Here is a 21,556-nt window from a genome sequence, read left to right as displayed (position 1 = left end):
ATGCAGTCATAGTACCCCATGTGGCTCAGCTGTAAATAATGTAAATGTTTAATACTGCTTTCACAAAAATTAAGATGGAGAAGTATGTATGTAGGAGGGGCAGTTGTTAAAATATCTGAAACTATAAATGAATATGTTATTTAGAAATATGCAGGTACATTCTAAGGAAAAGATTTCAAAATCATTGCCCCAATAGAGTGAGAGTTGGGGGTGAGGATAGATGGGGTAAGGGACTGCCGTTTATATCATAAATTCAGCAAATTTTTCAGTACATACCTACCCCCAAACATTGTAGGAACTTTATTAGGAACAAATGTATAAAGGTCCCTGTCTCATGAAGCTTATATTCTAAATAAGTATTTAACATTTTTCCATACTTTAAAAATAGTAAGCAAAGAGCACAGCACAGGTTGTCAAACAGAACTAAATATATTGCTATAAGTTATCATTTGAAGGTCTCACAACACTATATTTGCCCACAGGGGTGGGCAAACTTTTTGACTCGAGGGCCACAATGGGTTCTTAAACTGGACCGGAGGGCCGGAACAAAAGCATGGATGGAGTGTTTGTGTGAACTAATACATGTTAACACTGCTGCTGGTGAAGGAGCGGAGGGGAGAGCAAGAGAACCCTCCGCTCTTTTGGCTCTGGGTGCCGGATAGAACAGCCGAACGGCCCGTGGGCCAGGCCGTAGTTTGCCCACGGCTGCATAAGGTAAGCACTGCTATTATCCACATTCATCTCAGGTTCAATAACTTGCCAGAATAATTGAGAAGGGGCTGGGATTGGTGCTCCATTTGTTTGAATTTATAGCCAAAGCACCCAACCACTACATTACTATTGCGGTGAAATTTGGCCATTTTGGCAACTCTTGGTTGGATCTCGTTTTCAGACCCATGAGTGCCTGACATAGGGGCCCATCAGCCCAGCTGGGAGTCCCACAAAGGGATCCGGAAGCATCTGTTATGAACTTCACTGTTTGAGACAACTATCACCAACAGAAGGTCCCATTCTGAGAAATGGGCACCAAAGTGAGCCGATGGCCTGGGACACTGTTAAACTCAGGATTCAAGTCATAGAAATCGTGTTTACCAAGGCCTTCCAGGGGCAGGTTAAAGTCCCTGGCGGTTTGGATTAGGGTAGTGGATGTGGGACTCAAGAAAGCAGAGTGAGAAGACTGGGGATTGACTGGTTGAGATGACAGGGTTGCCCCAATTTACACTCCTTTTAACCCCGCCCCCTCCGGCGATTCACGGGAATGATGGAGGAATCCCATTCCAGCTTCAACAAAAATCTCGTCTTGCGAACTGGGTGGCTGGGGCAGATCAGTGGCTTGCCCACAGAGTTCGTGGAACTGGATCGTCCCGGCTCCCAAAGGGGACATTTCACCTTAAAAAAAAAACAACTTGTATTTGCAAGTTTCTACAATGAGCGTATATTACTTTTGAAATGCTATTTGTACGTCTGTTTAACTACATAAAAGTCAGAAAGAAACCCAAGAGCCAGTTACCCCAGCAACCCACCAACCTGCGCAGAGTGAAGTCCACCCTGCACCGCGCCTTGGACAGAGGGACCCGGAAGCTGCGCCCTACTGAGTCTCCGGAAAATTCCGAAGCCATTTCCGAAGCGGCACCGGCCGGCGCTGCCCGAGGAGCTGCGTTTCGGAGCGTGCGCAGAAGGCGTCGTTTGCGCATGCTCCGTGGCGGTCCTGGCCGGAGGACTCGCGCCAGCGCGGCGCAGCCCCCTAGTCCGGCCCGACGGGGGCCATGGCGGCAAGCCTGTGGATGGGCGACGTGAGTGAGGGCGGCTCTCCGCGTCCACGAGGAAGAATCTTAGTGTCAGCAGGGAGGGCGGGCTGAAGGGGAGGGGTCCTCGAGTCCTAAAAAGATGGAAGTGAACAGGAAGGGGGGTTCTTTTGGTGACAGAAGCGGGTCCCAGCATCCAGGGGGAGGGACTGCGTCTGGGGGGAGAGGTCCTGGGGCCTCGCCGTCGTCATGGAGGCGAAAGGGAGGTTCTCTGGGAACAGAATGGGGGAACCCCAAGGCTTTTGAAGGGCTCTTTGTTTTTGTTTAAAGTCTTTTTATTGTTGTTAATCCTCATCTGGGGATATTTTTTCCCATTGATTTTTAGAGTGGAAGGGAGGGAGGGTGGGAGAGAGAGAAACTTGGATGCGAGAGAAACAGGTCGATTGGTTCCCTCCCTCAGGCGCCCCGTTTGCGGGGGGGGGCGCGTGGGGTACCTGCAACCTAAGTACACGCTCTTGACGGGGAATGGTACCCGCCACTGGCCCCGGCAGGCTCTTGGGTGTTAAGACTGGAGGGGTGGGTTCCGAAGTCCAAGCGGGAGGCTCCGAGGTTGCAGCTTTAGTGGCAAGGGATGGAGCTGCGGTTGAGACCGCTCTGCCGGTGGGAACCTGCCCGCACCCTCACCGCCCGCAGCAGGTAGCCACCCACCGCTGAGCTGAGGGCAGGGACTCGGAAGCCGGAAGCCGGAGCCTGCCTGCTGGCCTGAGTCGCTCTGCCCTTGTATTTACGCAGCTGGAGCCCTACATGGATGAGAACTTCATCTCCAGAGCCTTTGCCACCATGGGGGAGACCGTGATGAGCGTCAAAATTATCCGAAACCGCCTCACGGGGTACGTTCTTTCCTTCCATGTGCTCAGTTAGTTCTCCCTTAATTATGCGGCAAGTGTCATTTGGGTAAATATAAACATCGCAGAAAGTCCGGGCTTCTCACCCTAGTAATAGTTATCTACACTAATAAAAGAGAAAAATGGTAATTGGCTTACAGCGATACCTTTTTCATTGGCTAATCAGGGCTGTATGCAAATTAACTGCCAACTAAGATGGGCAGTTAACTGCCAACAAGATGGCGGCTAATTTGCATATGTAGGCACAATGCAGGGAGGCGAAAGGGAAAGCAGGAAGAAGCCCCCTGCCACTGAGTGATCTGAAACCCAGGGGGGAGCTAAGAGCTGGGGGGCAGGGCAAAGGCGGCCCTGGGGCCGCCTTTGCCCTGCCCCCCAGCCATGATCAGAGAATCAGGCGCCTTTGCCGCTCTGGCCAGTGATAGCAGGAAATAGGGGTGGAGCCAGCGATGGGAGCTGGGCACGGTCGAAGCTGGCAGTCCCAGGAGCTAGGGGTCCCTTGCCTGGGCCTAAAGCGAAGCCCATGATCACGGCGCCCCCCGCTGCCACTGCAGGTCCCTGCTGCCTGGGCCGGACGCCTATGCCAGAGGTGTCAGGCCTGGGCAGGGGCGGAGCCTGCAACCGCGGGGAGCTGGGGGTCCCCTGCCCAGGCCTGACACCTCTGCCGGAGGCCTCAGGCCTGGTCCAGGGGCCGATCTGGTGATTGGTGATCGGAGGGTGATGAGGGTCAACTCCTCTGGCCGAGGCATCAGGCCTGGGTGGGGGGCGGAGCCGGGGATTGGGGGGATATGATGGTCCCCTTGCCCAGGCCTGAAGCCTGGGTCAGAGGCGTCAGGCTTGGGCGGGGGGTGGAGCAAGCGATCAGAGGGAGATGGGGGTCCCCTGCCCAGGCATGATTCCTGGGCCAGAGGCCTCAGGCCTGGTCGGGGGCCAGAGCCAGTGATCGGGGGGAGAGGGGGGTCCCCTGTCCAAGCCTGACACCTCTGGCGGAGGCGTCAGGCCTGGGCAAGGGGCCGATCAGGCGATCGGAGGGTGATGGGGGTCAACGCCTGAGGGCTCCCAGTATGTGAGAGGGAGCAGGCTGGGCTGAGGGACACTCCCCACCCCCCACCCCCCACACACCCAGTGCACGAATTTCGTGCACCGGGCCCCTAGTCCTATATAATAAATGGCTAGCCCCACCTGGTTTGGCTCAGTGGATAGAGCGCCGGCCTGCAGACTGAAGGGTCCCGGGTTCAATTCCAGTCAAGGGCACATGCCTGGGTTGCGTGATTGATCCCCAGTGAGGGACGTGCAGGAGGCAGCCGATCAATGATTCTCTCTCATCATTTATGTTTCCATCTCTCTCTTTCCCTTCCTCTCTGAAATCAATAAAAATATGTTTTAAAAAGAAGGCTAATATGCAAATAGACCGAAAGGCAGAACGACCAGTCGCTATGATGCACACTGACCACCAGGGGGCAGATGCTCAATGCATAAGCTGCCCCCTGGTGGTCCCTGCACTCCCAAAGGGGAGGACTGCTCTGCCAGAAGCCGGGCTCATGGCTCGCGAGTGCAGAGGCAGTGGTGGGAGCTTCTTCCCCCCTCCGCAGCAGCGCTAAGGCTGTCTGAAGAGCCATCAGTCAGACATCCCCCAAGAGCTCCCAAACTGGGAGAGGACACAGGCTGGGCTGAGGAACCCTCCCACCCCCTGCATGAATTTTGTGCACTGGGCCTCTAGTTATGTTATAAAAGCTAACATTGGGCCCTTAATTGAGAGGAAGTATAATATATTCATTCCAGAGCCAGTCTGTTTGAAAGGTATGTCTGCTGTGTTACCATAGTAAGTTACTTAACCTCTCTGTCTCCTTCACTTTGACTATAAAAATGGAGATGATTATGGCACCTACTTCATAGAGTTATGGTGAAGATTAAATGAGTTAATTCACATTCAGCATTTAGAATTGTGTCTGGCATATAGTATGTGCACAGTAAATATAAGCAGACTATGATCCGTTAGGTAATAAATACTTCAAAATCACTTTTTAAAATCACAAAAATTTCTGAGTGAAATGCTGTTATTAGGGAAGCTTGATAACTATCTTAAAATTACGCAGCTATTAAATGACAAGCCAGGACTCAAAGTCAGTCCTGTCCTCAAAGCCATGAGTGCCCTTAACTTTTATGCTATTCATTAAAAATTTTATTTAAAGAGACGCTACTCTGTACTCCTATTCTAGCTTCCCATGAAACAAGCCAGACATAGTCCCTCCTCTCATGGAGTTTACTGCATTCTAATGGGAGAATGAGGCAATGAATTATGTAAACAAAACAATGCAGAGAATGTTTTCAGATAGTGGTGCGCTATTGCCTCCGGTTTCTTCTTTGTCTTTGGTGGGGGTGTGTGTGTCTTAATTTTCTTCAGGGTTCTAGTTAGAAATGAGAGGATTCCTTTATTAATTTGACAATGGTTATTGAGCACTTACTCTGTGCCAGTTACTCTACTAAAGCAGCTTGCTAAAACATCAGATGGTTGAACATATAGATGAGAAATATGAAGTACAGTGTATGGTCAATCCGACTGTTTGGTTGACAGGTACTTTGTGTATTCAGAACCTCAATACCCAGGGGTTGATTTTCTCACTGGAAAACCATGTGGCCTAAATATTTTTCTTGCTGCTATAGACAGAAAACCCCCAATAATGAGCTCCTAGTGGGAAAATTCATTCTGTAATACCGTCTACCGTTTAAAATACTGACATAGGTTCTCACATTTTAATCTTTATCGAAATAAGATTTGGAACTACTCTTCTACCCATGATTACTAAACTCTGCTGTTTCTTGTGGTGGTACTTAACAGACATATTGCATTTACATCCTGCCTCATTTGACAAAGACTTTTAGTGGCTTACAAGAGTACTATAGGATAAATAAATGTAAATTTAAAAACCAAGACCAGAGAAAATAAGGCAAAAAGATAAGACCCAAGGAAAAATAATATGCAATAGGACATAGTGCTTTAAAAATAATGCAGTCAGCCAAGGCCGGTTTGGCTCAGTGGATGGAGCGTCGGCCTGCGGACTGAGAGGTCCCGGGTTCAGTTCCGGTCAGGGGCATGTGCCTGGGTTGCGGGCACATCCCCGGTGGGGGATGTGCGGGAGGCGACTGATCGATGTTTCTCTCTCATCGATGTTTCTGGCTCTCTATCTCTCTCCTTTCCTCTCTGTAAAAAATCAATAAAATATATTTAAAAAAAAAAAATAATGCAGTCAGTGATTGTACAAATTGTACTTAATACCTCAAAAATATACACTTAAAAATAAATTTTATGTTATATATATATATATATTTTCATTTTTAAATATGTTTTTATTTCAGAGAGGAAGGAAGAGGGAGAGAGAAAAAGAGAGAGAAACATCAAAGAAGAAAGAGAATCATTGACCGGCTGCCTCCTGCACACCCCCTACTGGGGATCAAGCCTGCAACTGGGCATGTGCCCTTGACTGGAATTGAACCCAGGACCCTTTAGTCCAGTGGTTCTCAACCTGTGGGTCGCGACCCCTTTGGGGGTCAAATGACCCTTTAACAGGGGTTGCCTGAGACCATCGGAAAACACATATATAATTACATATTGTTTTTGTGATTAATCACTATGCTTTAATTATGTTCAATTTGTAACAATGAAAATACATCCTGCATATCAGATATTTACATTACGATTCATAACAGCAAAATTACAGTTATGAAGTAGCAATGAAAATAATTTTATGGTTGGGGGTCACCACAACATGAGGAACTGTATTAAAGGGTCGCGGAATTAGGAAGGTTGAGAACCACTGCTTTAGTCCATAGGCTGAAGATCTATCCACTGAGCCAAACCAGCTAGGGCTATATTTATTTACTTATTTTAAAAAATATATTTTACTGATTTTTTACAGAGAGGAAGGGAGAGCGATAGAGTGTTAGAAACATCGATGAGAGAGAAACATTGATCAGCTGCCACCTGCACACACCCTACTGAGGATGTGCCTGTAACCAAGGTATATGCCCATGACCGGAATCAAACCTGGGACCCTTCAGTCCGCAGGCTGAAGCTCTATCCACTGAGCCAAACGGTTAGGACTTTATTTATTTATTTATTTATTTATTTATTTTACTATATTTTACTGATTTTTTACAGAGAGGAAGGGAGAGAGATAGAGAGTTAGAAACATCAATGAGAGAGAAACATCGATCAGCCGCCTCCTGCACATCTCCCACTGGGGATATGCCCGCAACCCAGGCACATGCCCTTGACCGGAACCGAACCCGGGACCCTTCAGTCCGCAGGCCGACGCTCCATCCACTGAGCCAAACCGGCTTCAGCTATATTTATTTATTTATTTATTTATTTTTAATATATTTTATTGATTTTTCACAAAGAGGAAGGGAGAGAGATAGAGAGTCAGAAACATCGATGAGAGAGAACATCGATCAGCCGCCTCCTGCACATCTCCCAGTGGTGATGTGCCCACAACCCAGGTACATGCCCTTGACCGGAATCGAACCTGGGACCTTTCAGTCCGCAAGCCGACGCTCTATCCACTGAGCCAAACCGGTTTCGGCTATATTTATTTTTTTAAAGATTTGTTTTTCAGTGAAGGGAAACACTTGCCAATGAACCAAACCAGCTATGGCATGTTATGTATATTTAACCACAGTTCTTAAAAAAAAAAAAAAATGGCCTGGGTGGTGTTGCTCAGTAGTTAGAGCGTCTGCACAGGAAGGGTCTCAGGTTCTATTCCTGGTCAGGGCACATACCTCGTGGCAGGCTATGTCTCTCTCACATTGATGTTTCTCTCAGTGTGCCCCCCTCTGTTCCTCTCTCTAAAAATCAATAAAAACATGTTCTCTGGTAAAGATTTTTTTTTAAAAAAAGGAACAAACTACTTCCATAGTGACAACATGAATGAATCTCAAAGGCATTATGCTATATGAACGAAGCCTTACTGTATGATTCCACTAATTGAAAATTCTAGAATATACAAAATTCATCTGTGGTAGAAATAACTCATGATCTAGAAGATTTGTGCATTTCATTGCATATAAACCAAAAGAGAAAAAAACTGTAAATGATAATTGAACTCTAGGCAACAATATTCATGTTAAAGTCATTGAGGCAAGTACACCAATATCTGCAACTTACTTTGAAATGTATCAAAAAAATAAGGATGATACATGGGTAGAAGGATGGATAATTGGATAAAATAGTATGATAAAATATTCATTGCACGTGATGCATGTGTGGGTGTTTGCTGTAGAGTTATTTCAGTTTTTATGTTGGGAATTTGTCATAATATAATGTTGGGTAAAGGATGTAATCACACTATCCTGAATTCAAATCCAACCTTTGGCACGTACCAGCTGTGTGCTTTACGGTGTATTGTATAATCCTGTTACGTCTCAGTCTTCTCATATAAATGGGTGTAATGCTTTTTTTGCCTCATGGCGTAATGTGAGGATTAGATGAGATGGTGCATGTGAAGTGTTCCACAGTGGCTGGCCCTAGATGAGTGATCAGTTCTCGCAGGTGCTGGTCTTTACATCTGTGAGCCTTAAGTTTCCACACACAGATTTGGCCCACCATTTTTCTTAACATCAGCAATCATTTATGGAGCTCATAGACTATTCTGTGACCCTTGGGCTTAGGTATTGCTCTTGCCCATACCTTCTTGGTAAGATCTAAAATAGTATTTCCAGAAAAGTTGGGATTCTTTCACTGGTGATAGCTTTAAGGTTGATGTTAAGGAAGTTAACAGTTGTCAGTGTCTTTTAGTAGGAAGAAGATATAGCCACATCCTCCTAGTGATGCTATTAAAATCAGAACACTAGGAACCTCATGGTTATCCCCCAGTAGGTAAGGTCCGTGGTTTACTTTATCTAACTAGATTGTAAGTTTCTTGAGGATAGGAACCATGTTCTCCAACTCTGTATCAGCCTCTGGAGGTGATTTAAAAATGTTTTAAGCCCTAGCTGTTTTGGCTTAGTGGATAGGGTCCCAGGTTCGATTCCAGTCAAGGGAACATGCCTGGGTTGTGGGCTCGATCCCCAGAGTGGGGTATGCAGGAGGCAGCCAATCAGTGACTCTCTCTCTCTCATCTCTCTCATCATTGATCTTCTATCTCTTTCTCCCTCTCCCTTTCTCTCTTGAAATCAATAAAAATATTTAAAAAAAATTTTTTAAGTTTTAATATGAAAAATTTCAAACAAACCTACAAAGATAGTATAATGAATAATCATACAGCCACCACCTAATTTCAACAATTATTAACATGTTGCCATATTTTCCTTATTTATCCAAATCTATCCTTTTTTTTTCCAGAGTGGGAAGGAGAGGGAGAGATAGAAACATCAATGATGATAAAGAATAATTGATCGGCTGCCACCTGCACACCCCCCACTGGGGATCTGGCCTGCAACCTGGGCGTATGCCCTGACCGGAAATCGAACCGTGACCTCCTGGTTCATAGGTCAATGCTCAACCACTGAGCCATACCAGCTGGGCTAAGTCTATCTTTAGAAAGATATATAGATAGATGATTTCTTTTTGCTGAACCATTGGAAAGTAAAACACAGGCATTGTGACACTTCACTTCTAAATATTTAAGCATTCATTGCCCAAAACTGGACATTCTCTTAGATAACCACATGCTCATATCACAGTAAGAAAATTAATAATGATATACCATATATTGGCCAGTCTTTAAATTTTTATAATTGTTCTCAGACTATCTTTTTTAGCTTTTTTGGTTTGCTTTTTAATGAATTGGGATCTAATCAGAGATCAGGTATTGCATTGCATTTAGTTTTTTAGTCTACACTTTTCAGTGTAGAAAAGTCCACTTCTTTTCTCATAAACATTGACTTTTTAAAGAGGAAAACTAATTGTCTTACATAAGGTCCTACATTCTGGATTCTGGTCCTATATTCTGGATTTCTTTGTTTCTTTGTGTTTTACTTGTTCTGTTTCTAATATTTCCTGTAAACTTAAGGTTTGATTGGATTGTGTTAAACATTTTTGGCAAAAGTACTTCATAGGTAAAACAGTACATAAATGTTTACTAAGTCTGGGACTGGCCCAGATGGACAGTCGTTATATATATATATTTGACATATTTTTATTTATTTCAAAGAGGAAAGGGGGGGGGAGGGAGAAATAGAAACATCAATGATGAGAATCATTGATTGGCTGCCTCCTTGCATACCTCCTACTGGGAATCAAACCCACAATCCGGGCATGTGCCCTGACTGGGAATCGAACTATGACCTGGTTCATCATGGTCGATGCTCAACCACTAAACCACGCAGGCCGTGCAACAGTTCCTCTATTTGTAAGTTCTGAACTGGAATTTGGCAGGGAACAAAAACAGTGTGGGCTCTGGTTAGAAAAACATTTTTCCCTCCCTTCTGTCTCACATCTGGGAACCGCATCTTTAACCATTCTCTCTGTTTTCTTTCTTCCAGGATCCCAGCTGGTTACTGTTTTGTAGAATTTGCAGATTTGGCCACAGCCGAGAAGTGTTTGCATAAAATTAATGGGAAACCCCTTCCAGGAGCCACACCTGTAAGGACACTTAGATAATGATGATGTTGCCATTTTTATTGTTATCAGTAACTGTCATTTATTGAATCCCTACTATATATTTATATTATTTTATTTAATTCTGTAACAACCCTGAAGAGTAGGCATTGTTATCTTTGACAGCCTGGGAAACTGAAGCTCAGGGAAGTGGAATAACTTGCCCAAGGCAAAACAGGTAGTAAGTGGCAATGCCAGGAAGCAAAATGAAGATTGACCCTGAAACCCATGCCCTTTCCACTCTGCACCTCTGCCTCTCTTAATGGAAGACTTGAAACTAGACCTCTTGCCTGATTGAGAAAGTTGGACAGGCTGGCAGAAGTGAGGACACATTTCAAGAGAGTTACATTTTGCTCTTCCTACAGTTACTTAGCTTCCAGCTGCACCAAGCTGGCACACGGGGGCTCATAGAACCATGGAGCTGGCAGTGCCCTTAGCGGTCATCCGTGCAACCCCCTCATTTTATACAGGAGAAAAAGCTGAGGCTTAGAGAGGGGGAGATGTTTTGGCAAGGTAATTTATTTCAGTTTTTTTCAAATATTGTTTGACTCTTAAAACACCTTTCTCTGTTTTAGTTTGTTTGTTTTTAAATTTCCAGGCAAAACGTTTTAAACTGAACTATGCTACTTATGGGAAACAACCAGATAACAGGCAAGTACAGAGCAGCCCCGACCTAGCTTCAAGCCCCAGGAAATGTCTAGAGGGACAAGATGTGCCACTGGGCAGGTCACCACCAAAGAGGAGGAGAGGGGGTTGAGTTTGGCTCCACTTTGCCTCCCCCCTGAAGGAGGGCACCTTACTGTCATGCTTCATGTGGAGGCCTGTGTCTTCTCTATATTTGGTCTCTTTCTAGCCTTCTACCCCATTACTTCCCTCAGTGTTGAGGTTTTATTCCATAATAATTGACTTGTAGAAATATAATTTTTAAAAAATATATTTTTATTGATTTTTAGAGAGAGAGAGAAAGATTGATGAGAGAGGAAGTCATCGATTTGCTGCCTCCTGCACGGCCCCCACTGGGGATGGAGCCCACAACCTGGGCATGTGCTCTGACTGGGAATCGAGCTGGCGACCTCTTGGTTCTTGCGTCGACGACGCTCAACTTCTGAGCCACACCAGCCGGGCATATAGCAGTATAATTTGATTCAGCATTTCAGGTTGCTGTGTGAAAACTTAAAAACAATGTATCAAAATCTTTAGAAAGATTTGTACCCACTCACCTCCATAATTCTGCTTCTCAGAATTTATTCATCATGTGGGTAAGATTAGCCTCAAAGGTGTTAATTGAAATGTTATGTATAGTGGGCAAAATTGGGGGAAAACCAAATCTAATAATAGGGAAGTGGTTTAAAATACAATATGTGCATTAATAGAAGTGCAATATATCCATTAATAAGTCATGTTGTAGCAGAATAATGACATGTCAAGATGTTGGCTAAGTTAAAAGTGAAAAAATGCTATCAGAAAAAAAAGTGGTCTTTTACAGAAAAAGTTGGATGACCCTTACTCTAAAATTTGGGAGATTGCATTTAGCTAGGTTTTAAGGTGTTTAGTAGATAATATCCAGTTCTCATTCTCTCTGTGTTTCACCATTTAAGTTAAAAGTATGCAATGATGCCCTGGCTGGTTTGGTTCAGTTGTTAGAGTGTTGGCCCTCACACTGAAGAGTCTCGGGTTCGATTACTGGTCAAGGACACGCACCTGGGTTGCAGCTTTGATCCACAGCCCTGCTTGGGGCATGTGCGGGAGGCAACCAATGGATGTGTCTCTCATACTGATGTTTCTTTCTCTCCCCACACCTTTCTTCCATTCTTATCTAAAAGCAATGGGAAAATATCCTCAGGTAAGGATTTTTAAAAATGCAATGACTGCAAAATACCTAGTTTTATATTTTGAGTACCTCTGACCTCGACCTCCATCTGCACTCATGTAATCCTTGAAGCCAGACAACTTTTGTGCAGTGGATGGATGAAGGACTTGGGTGGAGCAGGGAACTACCTCCATACCTTCTGCCGGGACTGCCAAATGAAACAAATTAGGACCTGGTTAAGGACCCACCAGATGTGTCATTCCCTAAAAAGGCTCAGAAAGGGTTTACCTAGAATGGGCCAAAAGTTGTCAGAACAAAGGTCTTTGTCTCTGAATCTTGTTCTCTCCTCTCAGCCCTGAGTACTCCCTCTTTGTGGGGGACCTGACCCCAGACGTGGATGACGGCATGCTGTATGAATTCTTTGTCAAAGTCTACCCCTCCTGCCGGGGAGGCAAGGTGGTTTTGGACCAGACAGGCGTATCTAAGTAAGGCCTTCCATGTTACTGATGCTCACCCTGTTAGTTTCAGCATTTTTCTCATGGATTGAGGTGTCATAGAAAGGTCATGTAGTGTGGTAGTTAAGCGCACAGGTTCTAGAACCAAACTGCCTGGGTTGGAATCCTGGCTCCAGGACCAGCCAGGTATAGTACAGAAGACAGGTTACTGAACCTCTGAGCCCATTTCCTCATCTATGGAACAGGACTGATTCATAGTATCTGCTCACAGGGGCAATGTAGGGATTAAATGATGTAATATAACTAAAGCAGTAGCAAATGCTGTATATGTGTTTGTATTTTATTATTTTTACTTAAAAAGTGGAAAAGCCTCAAAAAAAAAAAAAACGCTCATTCTTTGAAGTCTGAGAAACTTGGATTTGAATCCTGCTTCTACTGTGACTTTGGGCCGATTGGTAAACCTTTCTGAACTTAGTTCCCTCTTCAGTAAAATGTGGATACTACATCAAATTGTTGGACCGTTCAATGAGATAACCCTGGAAAAATGCTCAGCACAGTGTCTGGGAGATAGTGTTCATTAGACATTAGCTATCATCCATCTATTCCCCCTGGGAGAAGATGAGTTCAGGAGATCAAGAACCTTGTCTGCTTATGACTACCAAGACCTAGTGCATATAGACAGACTCAATAAATATTTGCTGAAGGAACTATTACTACTGCTGTTACCATAATGAAAGTAATATTTCCTAGTAGATTGGGAGGGAAGTTACTATTTGGGCAGGAGACTCACCAGTGAAAGTGGAGAGAGAGTGATGAACTGAAGGTGGGGATTCCTGTAGATCTCGGGATCCTCCAGTGCTTGAATCTCACATTGCTCTGCGACACGCCTCCCCGATGGGGCTCTCATTCCTGCCCACATAGTTTGATGGGCTCTCTATCCCTTTCAGCCCCTTTTCCATTCTTAGACTTTACCTTCATTCCATTTGTGATCTATATATCTTGTGTGTGGTGTTTTTTCCTGCAGGGGCTATGGTTTTGTGAAGTTCACAGATGAACTGGAACAGAAGCGAGCCCTGACAGAGTGCCAGGGAGCAGTAGGACTGGGATCTAAACCAGTGCGGCTGAGTGTGGCAATCCCTAAAGCGTGAGTCCTGTGCTGACAGGGAAGGTAGAGGGCCTCTGGAACGACCCCCACCTGGATACTCCTCACCTGTTTGTTGATCATCAGAGCATCCACATGCTGGATGGGAGGCTATAGAGAGATTCAGTTCACTCACAAATAAGGAATGCCTGATATTCGCCAGGCTGTTTGCTGGGTGTTGGAGATGAATGAGCATAACCCTCCAGGAGCTTATGGTTGGGGGGAGAGCTCTGACCTGGAAGACAGATACATTCAGACATTGCTGATAGCAGTGCTGGAGAAGCAGTTTGGTACCACATACGTAATGCCCCCGCTCTTTGCTCCGTAGTGCCACTGTTAGACATTGACCCAGAGATTAAGAATTGAACAGAAGGAAAAATTTACACCCAATTTTAAGCTTATTTATGTCAGTGAAACCTATAAACCTGTGACTGTCCCATGCTATGGGAATGGCTGAGGATTAATGATCCAAACACTCTATAGACTAGTATATACATCACTATTGTACCTGTCATTGCTAGGCAGAAAACAACTCCAAGCAGGTTTCTCACTCAGATGTAAGACAACTTTTTTCTGCATAGAATCTTCATCCTTTGACCAAAGCAGTAATTGTCTATTAGGGGCAACTTTTGTCCCCCAGGGGCCATTGGCAACATCTGGAGACAACTTTAGTTGTTACAACTGAGGGTATTACTGGCATCTAATGAATAGATGCTCTAAACATCTGATGATGCACAGGACAACCCCCACAACAAGCGCTTATCTGCTCCCCTCCCTCTGCCAACGTCAGTAATGCCAAGACGGAAAAGCTCTTCCAGAGATAGGAGATGGGCTGCTGCTTTAGGGTGGGGCTTCCAAATGACCATGTTTTCACAGCAGCAAAGGATTTGCAGGTTCCTTATGGCTTGTGCTTTTAACACAGAGAAAAGAAGCCTGAGTGATTTCTCCCCCAAAGTGTTATTTTTTCTAAACTCTCTTATATATATGAAAACATTAAAGAAGCTATTTAAAAGAAAGAAATTTCCTCGTTACCCTCAAGTGACTAACTATAATTTCTGAGTTTGTTTCCAGCTCCTCCTTAGCTATCCATGACATATACATATACACATACATATACATATACATACACACACTACATATGAGTCAGTTTACATGCTGTAGATTGATTTCTTTGTTCATTTCACAATAACAGTGCTCTTTTCCCCCCAGTTTACTCAGTATACACACTCACTTTTCCACATAGTTGCCCAATCATCATTAAATTTTTACTGCAGGTAATCGTTCTGGTTGTATGTTCTGACAGAGTCCCTTCTGCAGAGAGGTTATATTCTGTTACATCTAGTTCTTCACTGAATGTTGTCAGTATTTGGTGCCTGTTTCTAGGCTGTAGGATTTGAGGGAGGTAAGAGTTCCCTTTGAGAGCTAGACTGTAAGAGCTGAGTGTGGAGAGACTGTACCTTCAAGTACCTGAACATGGCAGGAGGGTGGTGGACCTTGGAAGCACCATGGAAGGGGCGTTATGGAGACAAAGTATTGTCAGTTTTCAGCCTGGCCCTGGGCAGGGAGAGGGAGTCATGCTGTTTGACATCATCGAGCCACCCTGTCAGGAGGTGATCAGATGTGGAGTCTCAAACTGCTCTGGCTGAGTCCTGCTCACCACACAGACATTGAATTTGCAAAGAACTTGGGAAGAGCTCATTCAGACTTGAGCATTTTGTGGTTCCTGTGATGGGGATTTCTATGGTGGTTCAACTCCTGCTTATGACTTGGTTTCTTCTTTGGTTTCACTCCGAGATAGAATGCACCAATCATGAGGACGTCCCACGTCCCGCACTATGTGACTGTTACAACTTTCCTTATAAACCAGCCTTTGCCTCCTGTGCGTGTTTGGTGTGCACCTATGGTAGACTCTGGCCACCGAGTACAATGACTCTGGAGGAACATTGTCATGTCTTCAGTTATGTTCTTTCATTCCTGTCAGCTGGGACTGCTGTCATACCTCAGGCCTTTTTCAGAAGTTTGAAAACATAAGTACTCACATGTACTTTGTTTTTGAGAGCAATGGGTCCTTTGCGGACTTGACATTAGCTTTGGTTAGCAGCTGGGGCAGCTGTACAATCAGAATAAGAAAGCTTTCCTGGCAAATACAGGATGTAGGACACTTGAGTCTATCAGGCCAGCTGCTGTATGTAATGGTCTGGTGTTAGCCTGAACCTTGTAGTTACATTCGGCTCCAATTGTGGGCGTGGTATTGAGTAAATCACTTAACCTTTCAGACTCAGTAGTCTTGTCTGTATAATGGGAATAATACATAATTGCTGTATCATAGGATTGTGCAGGACTTAAAACAGGAGACCGTATATGAAAAGTAATTGGCACAGCTCCTGAGTACCTACTCCATAAATGGTAGCTATGACTACAGTGAGGACAATAAGGCTACTGGAGCACTTCTCTTAATTCTTTGTAGGAAAGAGATGATTAGATATTTTGAAGTTTGAAAAGCTTGTTGGGTCATCCTAGATCTAGATTCTTTAGCCATGTTTACCTGAGCCTTTATGGGTGGTAAAAAGCAGACACCGCCCCTCCCCTTTGCCCCCCAAGATCTTGGGAAGAGGAAAAGGTCAGTACTGACAAAGTTTGGTAACAGAGAGGAACGTAACCATTGAAAACTGTCTTCAAAGCATGGGCTGTGGAGCCAGACTGCCTGGCTTGAATCACGTTTAGCTGTGTGGCCTTGGACAAATTATGTAACCTCTATGTACCTCAGTTTCCTCATCTGTAAAATAGGAATAATGTATACTTTTGCAAGAGATTGTTGTGGGGATGAAATGAAGTCAATCTGTGTAAAGTGCTTAGAAAAGTCCTTGTTCAGTTAATAAGTGTTATAGGAATGTTTGCTCACATTTGTTTATTTTTGGTTCTTTCTTCACAGTAGTCGTGTGAAGCCCGTGGAATACAGTCAGATGTACAGTTACAGCTACAACCAGTATTACCAGCAGTACCAGAATTACTATGCTCAGTGGGGCTATGACCAGAATACAGGCAGCTACAGCTACAGTTATCCCCAGTATGGCTATACCCAGAGCACCATGCAGGTAACCATGATTTGGCAAGTCTGCTCTCTCGGGTTTTGTCATCCTTTAGAGACATGGGTCATTCTCCGGGGTGGGATTGATAAGGACGGGGGCTTGGGCTTCAGAAAAAAAAATGGGGAAAGATGGAGCAACCTAGTTGCGCCATCCTAAAAAAAATAAATAAATAAGCCATCCTGCCCTAACCGGTTTGGCTCAGTGGATAGAACGTCGGCCTGCGGACTGAAGGGTCCTGGGTTCGATTCCAGTCAAGGGCATGTACCTTGGTTGCGGGCACATCCCCAGTGGGAGATGTGCAGGGGGCAGCTGATCGATGTTTCTCTCTCATCGATGTTTCTAACTCTCTATCCCTCTCCCTTCCTCTCTGTAAAAAATCAATAAAATATATTTTAAAAAAATAATAAATAAATAAAAATAAAAATAAGCCATCCTTGTTATGGGCCAGGATCCCTCTCACCCAACCTCTCTGTCTCTTGACAGACATATGAAGAAGTTGGAGATGATGCTTTGGAAGGTAAGGAAGGAGCCCATCACTCATTCCCTCTGTCAGCCATAATGCAGTGATTGCTGTGTGGCTGGCACTGTGCCTTTAGCTGGATGCTAAAGGAATGCATGGTGAATTCTGCCTAGAGGAACTTACATTCTAATGAGAGAGCCAGTGTATACATAATTCCAGTAAGAAGTGTGTGTGTCAGCCTAGGCCAGGTAACTAAGTTGGTTAGATCACCGTCTTGATAGGCCAAGTTTGCAGGTTCAATCCCTGGTCAGGGCACATACAAGAATCAATGAATGGCCCTGGTCAGTGTGGTTCAGTTGGTTGGGCATTGTCCCATGCACCAAAAGGTTGCTGGTTTGATTCCCGGTGGGAGGCATGGAGGAGGCAGCTGATCAATGCTTCACCCTCCCATCGATGTTTCTCTCTCGCCTTCTTCCTTCCTCTCTCTAAAAATTGCTTAAAAAAATTTTTTTTAGTCAATCAGTAATAAATAATTAAAATCAGAAGCAAAACTTAAAAAAAAATCACTGATTGCAGATGTTAATCACATCTACAAAATACCATCACAGCAACATTAGGCTGGTGGTTGACCAAACAATTGGGCATCATAGCCTAGCCAAGTTTACACATAAAATTCAGCTATCACACTATTAATAAATACAAATTAGAATATACCATGTTTCTGTAAAAGTTCTTACTATGTTTATATGCTTTGAATCAGTAATTTTACTAGAAAGATTTTATCCCCAATGATAATCATCAGTACAGATAAATATCCAATACATGATATGTTAAACAAAATGTATGTTTTAGATATATAATTCAATTTTGATATATTGCAAAATTATCACTGCACTAAATCTAGTTAAGTCACCTTATAGAGGGTGGGGCAAATACAGGCTTACGGTTGTTCATATGGAAAATAATACAACAGTTAATAAATAATAATACAAGCCCTGGCCAGTTGGTTGGGGGTCGTCCTGTGGGTTGCAGGTTTGATTCCAGGTAAGGGCACATGTCCAAGTTGTGGGCTCGATCCCCAGTGGGGGGCCTGCAGGAGGCAGCCAATCCATGTTTTCCTCCCTTCCTCTCTCTAAATATCAATAAACTATCCTTTCAAAAAATAATATAAAAAATACAATACAAAAAATAAGAATAACCTTTTGCATACTCACAACTGTAAACCTACTTTGCCCCGGCCTATATAATTATAGTTAATCCAGCACTATTTGTTGAAAAACTGTTCTTTACCCTTTGAATTGTCTTTGGTACACTTGTTGAAAAGCAGTTTTCTATAAATGTATAGGTTTAGTTTGGGGCTCTTAACCCTAGTCAATTGATCTGTGTCTATCCTTAAACCACTGCTGGTCTTTCTTACTGTAGCTTTTCAGTAAGTTTTGAAATGGGGAAGCGTGAATCCTTGAACTTTGTTCTTTTTAAAGATTGTTTTGGCTAGTCTGGATTCCTTGCATTTCCATAAAAATCTTATGATCAGCTTGTCATTTTCTGCAAAACAAAACAAAAAAACAGCTGCAGCTATAGACCAATTTGGAGAACTTTTCCATCTTTACAAAATCATCTTTCAATCCAAGTACATGAGATGTCTTTCTGTTAACTTCCAGTTTGTTTTTAAATGTGTTTTAATCAATGTGTGTGTGCATTTTAAACCAACACAGACCAAAAATATTAAATGTTATCATAGTAATTAAGTATTATTTTGAACTTTTATTGTGAAAGATAACACATACATGGTAAAGTACATAAAGCAGCCCTGTCCGGTGTGGCTCATTTGGTTGAGCATCCACCTGTGCACCAAAAGGTTGCTGGTTCAATTCTTGGTCAGGGCACATGCCCAGGTTTTGGGTTTGGTTCCCTGTCAGGGTGCCTTGTACAGGAGGCAACCAATCAATGTTTTTCTCTCCCTCTCCCTTCCTCTCTAAAACCAATAAAAACATAGTTAAAAAAAGAAAGAAAAGTACATAAAGCAAATGTATAGTTTAACATATAATTATAAAGCAGTTGCCCGCCAAAACCGGTTTGGCTCAGTGGATAGAGCGTCGGCCTGCGGACTGAGGGGTCCTGGGTTCGATTCCGGTCAAGGTCATGTGCCTGGGTTGTGGGCATATCCCCAGTGGGAGATGTGCAGGGGGCAGCTGATCGGTGTTTCTCTCTCATCGATGTTTCTAACTCTCTATCTCTCTCCCTTCCTCTCTGTAAAAAATCAATAAAATAATAAAAAATAATAAAGCAGTTGCCCATGAGACCTGAATTCCAGTTAAGTAGAAGATTACCAGCCTCCAGAAGCCATCCTTCCCCCAATCACAACCCACAGCTTCTTGTGGTAACCATTTTTTCCCTTCTCTTTATAGTTTTATCACCTAGGAATATATCCCTAAACAATATGGTTTAGTTTTACATTTTTGGCCTTTGTATAATGCAGTCATACTGAATGTACTACTCTCTTCTTTTATTCAATACTAATGCAAGTTTAGACTCAAGTTGTGTGCAGCCAAGGTTCTTTGTGTTTTACTGATTTTAGAAACATTGATGTGAAAAACATCGATTGGTTGCTTCCCGTATGCACCCTGGTACGCACCCCGACTGGGGATCGAACACACAACCTGGGTAGGTACTCTAACTGGAAATCTAACTGGCAACCTTTCAGTGCATAAGACAATACTCAACTCAGCCACACTGGCCAGGGCAAAGTTCATTTTCAATGGATATTAATTCTAAGACTATTGCTTTGGACTTAGTAAATTTGGATCAATTTCCAAGCTCAAAATTCAAATAACCACACCAGAAAATTCAGACACATGATAGCCAAATATAGGTGTTGCTTTTAATAAATGTAGACTATTATTTGAGTACTAACTACACCTTACATTATCCTATTTTCATCCTCACAGGAATCCTGCAAGGCAATTGTATCAGCCCAAGTTAGGAGGGAACTCTGGCACAGATAGGGAACTTGCCCTAGGAAACAGAGGTCCTGGGAACAGGGAACTGAACCTGTCTCATGGTCTTGTGGCTCCCGAGTACTTTCTCCCCTTGGTGCTCCCTAAATACATGCTTGGTTCTGTTCCAGACCCCATGCCACAGCTGGATGTGACCGAGGCCAACAAGGAGTTCATGGAGCAGAGTGAGGAGCTGTATGATGCACTGATGGATTGTCACTGGCAGCCCCTGGACACAGTGTCTTCAGAGATCCCTGCTGTGATGTAGCCAAGACAAAAGACAGGCCAGAATGGAGGACTATGTGAGGGAGAAAAGACTTCTTTAAAAACTCAAGAACTTTCACCTTTTGGGAAATGTTTTATACGATTTTAATAATCAACTTTCATGAGATTATGAATATTAGTGCAACACTGCTGCCTTTATTTGATATAGCCGTTTGAGTTTGAAAACCAAGGGACCAACTTGAAGAGGGTTGAACAAGGTTCCCATCTGTCTTCAAACAATCATTTATCCAGTAGTTATCTGAACTCCTGGAGGTAACAATTTGGATTTTTTATGGTTTTAAAAATCTAAAAAGGGGAGAGGGAGAAACATTGGTTACCTCCTGTTGACACCCTGATCTGGACTGAAGCCATAACCTGGGCATGTGCCCTAACTGGGAATTGAACCTGTGACACAGGAGGACGCTCAACCAAGCCAGACAAGCCAAGGCTGGAATTACTAACCAAAGTAGAAATTACAAATGATATGAATCAGTTTAGCCAGGGACCCTTCTCAGGTGACACCTAAGTCCTTTAATTCTCTGGGATCTGAATATATGGATTACCTGCTATATAAAATGAGCAAATTCTGCCTGCCATTTAAGTACTCCCAACATTGGCTTCAAATGTGGCCACTAGTAAAACTTTTAGCAACAAGGGGTGCCTGCCTAGTTCAGGGTATAAGGAAGTAATCACAGCTAAAATGCATCAGACCTTCCACACATTATCCAAACAAATCAGGAAAGCCCATTTTCCAACTTATATTGTCATGTGGTACTCAGGACCCTCTTCCTGAGAAGTCTGGGTCTATGCTAGAAATCTGCTTCAGATTTTAGTTTTGTGCCAGAGTAATTTGGGGGGTGGCAAAGTAAGGGGAGATAAACTTCCGAGTTCAAGTGCTTATACCACAAAAAGCCTTCAAAGGTCCAATCGTAGGCTCAGCAAAGGAGAACTACATCTAATTGCAATTATGGAACTGATCATATTGGCCTTTCTGAGAGGTCAGACTTTTTTATATCGAGACAGACTACGAATTAACTTGGGTCTTTAATATTTAGATTTATATACCAGCATTCAAAAAGAAAAAAAAAAATGACATG

General features: G+C 43.7%; 1 protein-coding gene across 2 annotated transcripts; it reads left to right on the top strand.

Annotated features, from left to right (window-relative positions):
• The first annotated feature begins 1,252 nt into the window (after window positions 1–1,252).
• Window positions 1,253–20,593, top strand: TRNAU1AP (tRNA selenocysteine 1 associated protein 1). Of its 2 annotated transcripts, none has more exons than XM_081087838.1 (9): window positions 1,253–1,793; window positions 2,538–2,635; window positions 10,130–10,229; window positions 10,843–10,895; window positions 12,408–12,539; window positions 13,534–13,653; window positions 16,583–16,745; window positions 17,223–17,256; window positions 20,327–20,593. In XM_081087838.1, the coding sequence occupies exons 1-9, from the start codon at window positions 1,767–1,769 to the stop codon at window positions 20,461–20,463; spliced, it is 864 nt and encodes a 287-aa protein (XP_080943964.1). In that variant the 5' UTR covers window positions 1,253–1,766; the 3' UTR covers window positions 20,464–20,593. The 2 variants fall into 2 exon arrangements, with proteins under 2 accessions (XP_080943964.1, XP_080943965.1); XM_081087839.1 differs by having other exon boundaries at window positions 1,693–1,793; window positions 16,586–16,745.
• The last annotated feature ends 963 nt before the right edge of the window (window positions 20,594–21,556 follow it).

Source organism: Myotis nattereri, assembly GCF_964212035.1.
Source record: "Myotis nattereri genome assembly, chromosome: 3".
NCBI classification, from domain to species: Eukaryota; Metazoa; Chordata; class Mammalia; order Chiroptera; family Vespertilionidae; genus Myotis; species Myotis nattereri.
This window is presented reverse-complemented; position numbering and strand designations above follow the sequence as displayed.